The sequence below is a fragment of the Alosa pseudoharengus genome, unplaced genomic scaffold (genome assembly GCF_046254945.1).
Source record: "Alosa pseudoharengus isolate Yale_2024_CS ecotype anadromous, Long Island Sound unplaced genomic scaffold, YU_APseudo_1.1 YU_APseudo_1.1_scf_21, whole genome shotgun sequence".
Lineage (NCBI taxonomy): Eukaryota > Metazoa > Chordata > Actinopteri > Clupeiformes > Clupeidae > Alosa > Alosa pseudoharengus.
In genome coordinates this window covers 12,845,811-12,855,810 of record NW_027468674.1, presented here as the reverse complement: position 1 = coordinate 12,855,810, position 10,000 = coordinate 12,845,811, and the positions used below count along the sequence as shown (strand labels likewise).

The 10,000-nt window shown below is 45.5% G+C and overlaps 1 protein-coding gene across 1 annotated transcript in view; it reads left to right on the top strand.

Moving 5' to 3' along the window:
* The window catches only part of LOC143138432 (neurotrypsin), a 39,991-nt gene that overhangs the window by 22,605 nt on the left and 7,386 nt on the right, over window positions 1-10,000 (top strand). The window contains exons 7-10 of the mRNA XM_076298901.1: window positions 330-508; window positions 863-1,004; window positions 5,866-6,080; window positions 8,952-9,093. Of these exons, the coding sequence (XP_076155016.1) occupies window positions 330-508; window positions 863-1,004; window positions 5,866-6,080; window positions 8,952-9,093 (678 nt within the window). The remainder of the gene's footprint in view (window positions 1-329; window positions 509-862; window positions 1,005-5,865; window positions 6,081-8,951; window positions 9,094-10,000) is intronic.

Sequence of the window (10,000 nt, the reverse complement as noted above, 5' to 3'; positions counted from 1 at the left end):
CCCAGTGAACACACAGTGAGGTGAAGCACACACTAATCCCGGCGCAGTGAGCTGCCTGCTACAACAGTGGCGCTCGGGGACTAGTGAGGGGTTAGGTGCCTTGCTCAAGAGCACTTCAGCTGTGCCTACTGGTCGGGGTTCGAACCGGCAACCCTCCGGTTACAAGTCCGAAGCACTAACCAGTAGGCCATGGCTGGGTTGTGTAGTTATTGGAAATTTTAAATCATAGAGAGGTTGTGCAAATTTGTTTGTACCAACGTGTGTGTGTGTGTGTGTGTGTGTGTGTGTGTGTGTGTGTGTGTGTGTGTGTGTGTACGTACTGTCCTCAGGGGCGTCCCTAAGGCCTGGTCGTGGGCCCATTTTGGCCAGGGCAGCGGGCCCATCCTGTTGGATGCGGTGCAGTGCACTGGGAACGAGCTCTCCCTGGACGAGTGCCCTCACAGCGGCTGGGAGCAGCACAACTGTGACCACATGGAGGACGCTGGCGTGTCCTGCAACCCCTACACTGGTGAGACACACACACACACACACACACACACACACACACACACACACCTTTGCCAGGGCAGAGGGCCCATCACACACACACACTTTGGCCAGTACTGCAGGCCTAAAACACACCCACACACATGCATACACACATGCACACACACACACACACACACACACACACACACACACACACACACACACACACACACACACACACACAAATGAATCGAAGAGACACACAGTCACAGCAATCATTTATAGTTGAAGATGAGAGATGCAGTATACACATACACCGTACTATACAAATGTGTTTGTGTGTGTGTGTGTGTGTGTGTGTGTGTGTGTGTGTGTGCACATCTCTCTGCTGCAGATGGCGTGGTGAGGCTGGTTGATGGAGACAGCCCCTGGGAGGGCCGCCTGGAGGTGTACCACTCAGGAGACTGGGGCACCGTCTGCGACGACAACTGGACCGAGAAGCACGCCCAGGTGGTCTGCACACAGCTGGGCTTCAGGTACCAGAACCAGAGGCTTTCTAATGAGGAGATACAGCACTCAAAGAATCCTCCACAGAAATATATGGGGCGTTTCCATAGAAATGTATGGGGCGTTACCATAGAAATGTACGAGGTGTTACCATAGAAATGTATGGGGCGTTACATAGAAATGTACGAGGTGTTACCATTGAAATGTATGGGGCGTTACCATAGAAATGTATGGGGCGTTTCCATAGAAATGTATGGGGCGTTACCATAGAAATGTACTAGGTGTTACCATAGAAATGTATGGGGCGTTTCCATAGAAATGTATGGGGCGTTACCATAGAAATGTACTAGGTGTTACCATAGAAATGTATGGGGCGTTACCATAGAAATGTATGGGGCGTTACATAGAAATGTACGAGGTGTTACCATTGAAATGTATGGGGCGTTACATAGAAATGTATGAGGTGTTACCATAGAAATGTACGAGGCATTACCATAGAAATCTATGGGCCGTTACATAGAAATGTACAAGGTGTTACCATAGAAATGTATGGGGCGTTACCATTGAAATGTATGGAGCATTACGTAGAAATGTACGAGGTGTTACCATAGAAATGTATGGGGCGTTACCATAGAAATGTATGGGGCATTACATAGAAATGTATGAGGTGTTACATTAGAAATGTATGGGGCGTTACCATTGAAATGTATGGGGCGTAACCATAGAAATGTATGGGGCGTCAAGTGGGGGGACTTGTCTATAAGGAGTCATCACAGTTTAGACCCAAGGGGCCCTAATTTGGATCATGGGCAAAGTGTAAAGTGCAAAGTCAAGCTAAAACTAATTTAATAACCAGACAGAATCTATTTGCTAGTTCAACACCATGGGCAAGACACTGAAGCGCAAACATTGATGAGTGAGCTCAGTGCTCCCATGTGCCACACGATAGCTGTATTACATGCACAAGAACTTTACTATCTTGGTTAACTTACCCCTCTCATTAGTATCTGTCTCAGTTTCGCAGTGGGATAACACTACGACCAATGTGTACTGTCCTCCAACGTTGCAGCGCTGTCTTCATCAGTTTAGCTGGTTCCCCGGAATGTTCTCTTTGCCAGAGTGTCTCACAGAGACAATTCCATTGTGCTCTCGCGAGAACTCTGGATTTCCAGGGTATATATTACCGATGCTGTGTCATATTTATCCAGACACTAGGGGGCAGAGCATGGCTCATAAATCTCTAATCTCTAAATCATATATATAAACACCAAGCAAAAAAAAAGTATTTTGGTGATATTTGAGGAAAGTTTGAAAGTGAGTTTTGAAAAATGCCATGTAAAAAAACACTGTCAAGATATTACAACTCAGACTTGGACCTTTCAACTAAGTTTTAGCCTCAAACATCCAAATTCAAAGACATATAGAACATGAATAACACAAGACCATCATACACGAGACATCTGAGTTCCTGTGTTGATGTGTGCTGAACTGACGGTCTTTTGCTTTTATGTTCCCGTGACGGAGCCTTACAAGATGTTCACTTGCAGCCCCGAAGTTACATGGGGAGAAGGAAGGGGGAATCAAATAAATAAATCAGTAATCATAAAATCTGAAAGAGGCATAATCCCTCTTTGATATGCTGCTGTAATGACCGGAGACCGGAATCCTTAAACAGCTTATGAGGGCGTGCGGCTGATAAACAGAGATAACTCAGATTTGGGCCTTTTTTCCCTCTGTGGTGAGGAGGTTAATGAGGGGGTGTGTGCATCCCAGGGTGAGTCTGGCCTCTCACGCCTCATTATCTGACCATGATCTTAGCGCCATTAGCCGTTCAGGGCCACGAACGCCACAAGGCACAGTCACACATGCAGCACTGTCTGTTTAGCTTCAGCACAGTTTAGTCAGGTGTGAAATGAAGGCTAGCACAGATAGCGCTGGATGCTGGGCCAGTGCTGGCGCTGATCTGGCACAGTTGTGCCCCCAATTTAGCATGGGTCATGGATATTTAGTGTGGATCTGGTCCAGATCTGGCCTCGTTGTGGTCCTGCTTTGGTCGTGATCTGGAACAGATACAATCTGCGGGTTAAATAGTGCTCTAGGGCTAGATAGGCTACTATCTGAGATGGGACTTTCTGGCCAGAGGGCCCTGTCTTGTCCTACTCTATCTGATATCTGACAACAGTATCTGTATTCTGCGGGATTTATTTGTTCTGCTCCTCAGGCTAGTGGAACAGACAAGCCAATAGCCTGACTGTTTTTTTTTAATTTATTTATTTATTTATTTAGAGCTGGGGAGGATAAACAATGAGCTAACATACCTGATCGCAGCCGATCCTAGAGCCATGTTTTCTAGATCAGTTTTGACTGATATGCAACAGATTCACACTAGATTGAAACCAGATCACTATTTGTCAGAATAATGACTCGCAGCAGATGTAATACTTGTTATATACTTCCTTGTTATTTACTGTAAACAGGGTAACTATCTAACCTATAAAGGATGACAACAATACTGGCTAGATATTTTATCCATCAAGATAGACAGTGAATTAAGGCTAGATATACAGTACAACATATTCACACCACATTGAAACCAGATCAAGGTCAGGTACAGTATACAACATTGAATTAAAGCTAGCTGCACAACAACATCACACCAGATTGAAGCCAAATATACAAGATGTTCACACTAGACTGAAAACAGATCCAGATTGAGTCGACATCCGGTCCAGCTGCGGTTCAAATGCGGGCTGGATGAGGGCCAGATCAGCCCCAGAGCAGGCTCAGGGCATGCGGCTGCAGCTGTGTGAGATACTGTTGCCGTTGTCCTGACCCGATGCCTGCCCTGCTTAACCTGCCAACTCAGCAGAAGCTCTCAGCCAGTGACAGAACAGGACAGCCATGGGCTCTGGGAGAGAGAGAGAGAGAGAGAGAGAGAGAGAGAGAGAGAGAGAGAGAGGGAATGAGAAAGAGACTGAGAGTGAGAGACAGAAGGAGCCGGTGATAGAGAGATATTGAGAGAGAGAGAGAGAGAGAGGGAGAGAGAGAGAGAGAGAATGGGCTGATATTTAAGCACCATTTTATATTCAAGCTGCAAGTCTAGATTGTGTTCATATTCTGTGCATTTCTCCCCATGGTCCAGTATCTGTCTAATGCGTATGCACACTCAAAAATAAACTTCTACAGGTGCATCTCAACAAATTAGAATATCATGGAAAAGTCCATTGCCCTGCACAAACTTTGAGATTAAAGGCTCAGGAAACCATTGTCGACGTTTTGACTTATCTAGCTGATTAGAGTTTATCTCAGGTTAACATTTCTATACCATAAATTCTTTATTTTAATATTTTGAGATTCTGGATTTTTAATTTCCATTGTAAACCGTAATCATCAAGATGAAAATAATCAAGATTGAAACCAAAAACACACATGATTTAAAGACTTCTCCTTTGAGTGTTCATCAATGTGTAATTACAGTGTAATTATTGCTAAATAATACTATGCACATCCTATGATCTAAGCTCTAAACTCTAGACCCTTAAACTTAACTCCAAGTACACCTTGAAACAACAAATAACATCAAACAACAAGCTAAATGTTTGTAATCAACAAACAAACTGTTTGTAGTCAACAAACAACTGACAAATAACACATGATCAACTACAACCTTCTGATTTCAAACTAGTCACACTGTACTTCTTGGACCACCCGTCTACGTCCATCCCTATTGGCATCACGGCCGTGATTAGAGAGCACACTCCCAGACACCACGCTCCTCATCCATCGTGATCAGGCTGACTCACCCAGCCCGCTGAAGAGTCTCTGTACCCAGGCTGCTGAAGAGTCTCTGTACCCAGCCCGCTGAAGAGTCTCTGTACCCAGCCCGCTGAAGAGTCTCTGTACCCAGGCCGCTGAAGAGTCTCTGTACCCAGCCCGCTGAAGAGTCTCTGTACCCAGGCCGCTGAAGAGTCTCTGTACCCAGCCCGCTGAAGAGTCTCTGTACCCAGGCTGCTGAAGAGTCTCTGTACCCAGGCCGCTGAAGAGTCTCTGTACCCAGGCTGCTGAAGAGTCTCTGTACCCAGGCCGCTGAAGAGTCTCTGTACCCAGGCTGCCGCCGCTGCTGCTGCTGGGTGATCAATCATCGGGAGCACAGTGGTGTCCTTGGTCTGGCACCAGGACATCAGAGTCAGGATTATTGGAGCCGTTTACGCTGAGACGGACTCCAATCCAAATATACCATACAAACTGTCGTATATAGTGTGTGTGTGTGTCTGTGTCTGTGTGTGTTGGTGTGTGTGTGTGTGTTTGTGTGTGTTTGTGTGTGTGTGTGTGTGTGTGTGTTTGTTTCTGTGTGTGTGCTTGTGTGCGTGTGTGGGGCAGTGCCAGTTGTAAATCAGAATGGCATTCAATTCTAGTATTCTGGTCTGGAGATTGTTTTGTGACCTCATGCTGGATAGTGGGCTGTGATCCCCGATGTTGTTTACACGCCTCACCATCGCTTAAATTGGCCAGCAAGAAAAGGACAGTGAGAGAGAAGGAATGACACCGGGGGAATGAGAAATATTCAGTGTTAGGACCTGTAAAGATGGACACCACTGGACACACGTGGTACTCAGGGCCTAGACTATTACTGGCCTCCTTCTGTTAACAAAACAAACAGATCTCTGTCTGTCTGACCTCTCTAATCAATCAAGCAATCAATCAATCTATAAATCAATCAATCAGTCTATCAGTCAAGCTAATCAATCAATTCATTCATTAAACAATCAATATTAACCTAAGCATTGCTAGTATCCTCCATGCTCAATTTTATTCAGGTGTAATATGTATTTCATACCAGATAAACCAGATTCTCTCCTCCTGACACGCATTTCTCCTCCACACCTGTAGGGGGCGAGCTGAGGTGGTGGTGGACGGAGCGTTTGGCGAGGGCGCGGGTCTGATCCTGCTGGACGACGTGCAGTGCGAGGGCACCGAGGCGTCCCTGCTGGACTGCCGGCACGGCGTGTGGGGCCGTCACGACTGTTCACACAGCGAGGACGTGGGCGTGCGCTGTCAGAAGCTGGCCGAGGACAACGAGGTGTCCCTGGAGGAACCAGAACAGGGTACGGAACCAAGTGTGTGTGTGTGCGTGTGTGTTTGTGTGTTTGTGTGTTTGTTTGTGTGTGTGTGTGTGTGTGTGTGCGTGTGTGTTTGTGTGAGTGTGTGTGTGTGTGTGTGTGTGTGTGTGTGTGTGTGTGCGTGCGTGTGTGTGCGTGTGTGTTTGTGTGTGTGTGTGTGCGTGTGTGTGCGTGTGTGTGCGTGTGTGTGTGTGTGTGTGCGTGCGTGTGTGTGCGTGTGTGTTTGTGTGTGTGTGTGTGCGTGTGTGTGCGTGTGCGTGCGTGTGTGTGTGTGTGTGTTTGTGTGTGTTTGTGTGTGTGTGTGTGTTTGTGTTTGTGTGTGTGTGGGGACTAAGAGATCCTGCTGTTACTGTGTGTGTACTGGTAAATGTGTGAGCATGGCTGCTTTTAGGTGCTGATGTTTTGCTGACATGTCCAGGGTGCAGACCGCTAACCCTTTTAGCCATTCAACACTGGATTTCAAATGTCACTTGTTGACAGCCACTGAGTGGAGAAAATGACACACAGACACAAACAAACACACACACACACACACGCACACACACACACACACACACACACACACACACAGAAGCTGGCAGGCTGGCCGGGTGGGTGGGTGTGTTTGTGTGTGTGTGTGTGTGTGGCCAAGCTAGCCGCCTCTGATAAACGTCTCCATTTGTATTTCAATCACTCTCTCACTCTGGGCCCACCTGCTGACATTTGCCTGTGTGATGTTTCTCTCTCCGTCAAGCGCATAAACACGATTTGTTCCTTTTGAGGGAATGCGGCCTCCTCTTCTATACAACTCAATTTCTGTCATCTGATAAGACAGGCGTTGGCTGGGCTAGTCTCTTATGCCATGTCTCTCTATCTCTCTCTCTCTCTGTCTTACTCTCTCACATGTATGGCTCTGTCACTCTCTCACTTATTCTCTCTGTCATTTGTTCCATCTCTTTATTTGCTCGTTATTCATTTTTCTCTCTCCCTCTTTTTCCAGCCCCCCCCCCCTCTCCCTCTCCCTCTCTCTCTTTCTTTCCCTCTCTTTCTCTCTTTCTGTCTCTGTCATTCCTCATGAGTTTGCCACTCACAGTGGCATGACAGAGACTCCTGATAGAGGAAGCAAAATAAAGTGCCTCCACAGTTGTTATCGGCAGCTCACACAGGGCATTGATTTAATAAGCCTTTATGGCCGTCAAATGATCTATAAGAGGCGCTGAACAGGTGTCTCAGACATCACAGGCACTTGGGGACAACCCACGGCATCGTGGGAGTTAGAGTTCTTCAAATAAACCCCCCTTGAGTCTGTCAGTCACCTCAATCATAGGTGCAAACACTGACAGATAAGACACTGTATGGTTCTCAACGACTGGCACAGAGAGGATATGTATCTTATAGCATAATTGCATCCTGACCCAGATATGAAAATATTAGCACAGTGTGAGTTTAAAGGTGCTCTAAGCGATGCTGGGTAACGTCACTTCTGTTGACTTTCAAACAAAACAGAGAGCTAGCTCGCTACTTCCTCCCCCTCCCTCCCGTGCTGCTCCCGTGCAATTGAAACTCTCCTAAACGCGCATCTCGTCTGTGATTTGCTGGAACAGTTTGTTATGTTTTTATGGGCTAGGTTTGCCCAGGTTGTTTTTGTTGCCGTTTTTGGAGCCTGGGCTGTCCCACAGAGATGTTTTACAGTGTATTCAGGACACAGACAGCTAGCAGTTGGTTAGGTGATGTTTGCAGTAAGTGACATAAAATGTTTTAGCCTAAAAAACGCGTGGCATCGCTTAGAGCACCTTTAACCCTCAAGCATTAAGCTCTTTTACAGCAATGCCCTGAGTTACAAAACCTACAACAACAATAATCAAAATAACAAAACAAGAACAATAAAAAGATACAAAAGGAAAATAAATAAATAATAATGTACCTTGTGCATATGTAACTCCTGTAATATGTATCTTTCATCATAATTGCATCCTGACCATGGCTGGATCTAGAATAGGGCTGGGAGGGGCAATGCCCCCCCAAATATTTCTTCTGCCCCACCTAATTGGTCATTTTTAATTGACAGCTATTGAATCTGCCAATCACACTTTTCTAATTCGTCCCGTCTAAATTTCGAGGGTGCTGATTTGCTGGTTGGATAGTATAAATACCAAAGCAGCAGCGTTCCCCTACCATTCCACACTGTGTGCATCACTTGCTGTTTCATACTTCAGTAGAGAGGGCTTAGCTTTATAAGGTTATAGACTACTAGATGTAATATAGATTATTGTTGCTGGTTTAAATAAAGACCTTTAACTGTAGTGTTAGCTAATGTGCATGTTAGCTTTCTAAAGTGATCTAGCCAGTTAGTTTGGTTATTCCTTAACTGTGTTATAATCCTGACCCAGATATGAAAATATTAGCACGGTGTGAGTCTAACCCATGAATCTGCCCACACATCATCTGACCCACACATCTCCTCCTGTGGCTCACCACCAGCCTCTATCCTGGGGACTGAATCCAGGACCTTAGTTACACTAACACTTTTCTGTACCACACAAACTGCAGAAAAGTTGCTCTTTGGGTGCCTTGAAAATGCTATAAAATGTAATGTGTTGTTGTTGTCCAAAAAATATGTAAACATACAATCATTGTATAAACTGTGTGTGTGTGTGTGTGTGTGTGTATGTGTGTGTGCGTGTGTGTGTGTGTACGTGTATGTGTGTGCATGCGTGCGTGCATATGTGTGTGTGTGCCTGTATGTGTGTGCATGCGTGCGTGCATGTGTGTGTGTGCGTGCGCGCGTGTGTGTGTGCGTGTGTATATGTATGTGTGCATGTGTGTGTGTCGTGTGTATATGTATGTGTGTGTGTGTGTGTGTGTGTGTGTCCACAGGTCCTCCTGTGCGTCTGATGGCTGGTGAGGACCGTAAGGAGGGCCGGGTGGAGGTGCTTATCAACGGAGAGTGGGGAGGCATCTGTGACCATGACTGGAATGACGTCAACGCCGCCGTAGTCTGCAGACAACTCGGATTTACGTGAGGCGCTTTTCATTCACTTCTTTCTTTCATTTTTCATTTCCTCTGCTCTTTCTCTTTTCTTTTCACTTTTATTCTTTTTATCTTTGTGTTCCCCAGTTGTTCTGCCATTTCTCTCTATTGTTTGTTTCTCTCATTGTGTATTTCCATTATTTTCTTCTCTGTGTGTTTTCTCTCTTTCTTTCAAGTCCTTCTGTTTCTGTTTTTTCTTTGTTTGTTGTTTTTTTTTGTATTTCTCTCTGTTTTATTTTAAACCATTTTTATTTTGCTTTCTGGTCTTTTCTCTCTGCTCCCTCTTGATCTCTTGCATTCACTTTTTTGTACTTCTGTTTATGTGCCTTCTCGCTTTCTACTTTTGTTTTTTCTATGCTTTTCTGACTTAATTCCCTCTTCGCAAACAGTGACTCAGCTGTTCATATTGGCTTTGAGCTGGCGATGAGTTGATGTGAGGGGCATTGAAGTGATGAGTCATGGTGCAGTGGATACACATTATTTAGACGTGGTGACTCAGCGAAGTCAAACGGAGACTGTCATCTCATAGACCACCATCTGTCTGCTTTCATACACACCCTCTCAGCACAGTGGCCTAATGTAAATCCACTAGTTGTGTGAAGACGATAAAACACTCATCCGTGTGTGTGTGTGTGTGTGTGTGTGTGTGTGTGTGTGTGTGTGTGTGTGTGTGTGAGGATGCTAACACAGTCATCGGACACACAGGGTTGGGATGGCAGGCTTGAAGACGGGGACAAGATGATGCACACATGCACACAAAATGTCCACCAACAGATTTTTCAGTCTTGCTTTTAATACCTCTTATTACTTTTCTCAGTTTCCATGACGCTTTCTCTCTTTCTCCATTTCATTCCATTTCCATTCCTATTGAAGTTTTAAAAAAGTAAAAAGTGGC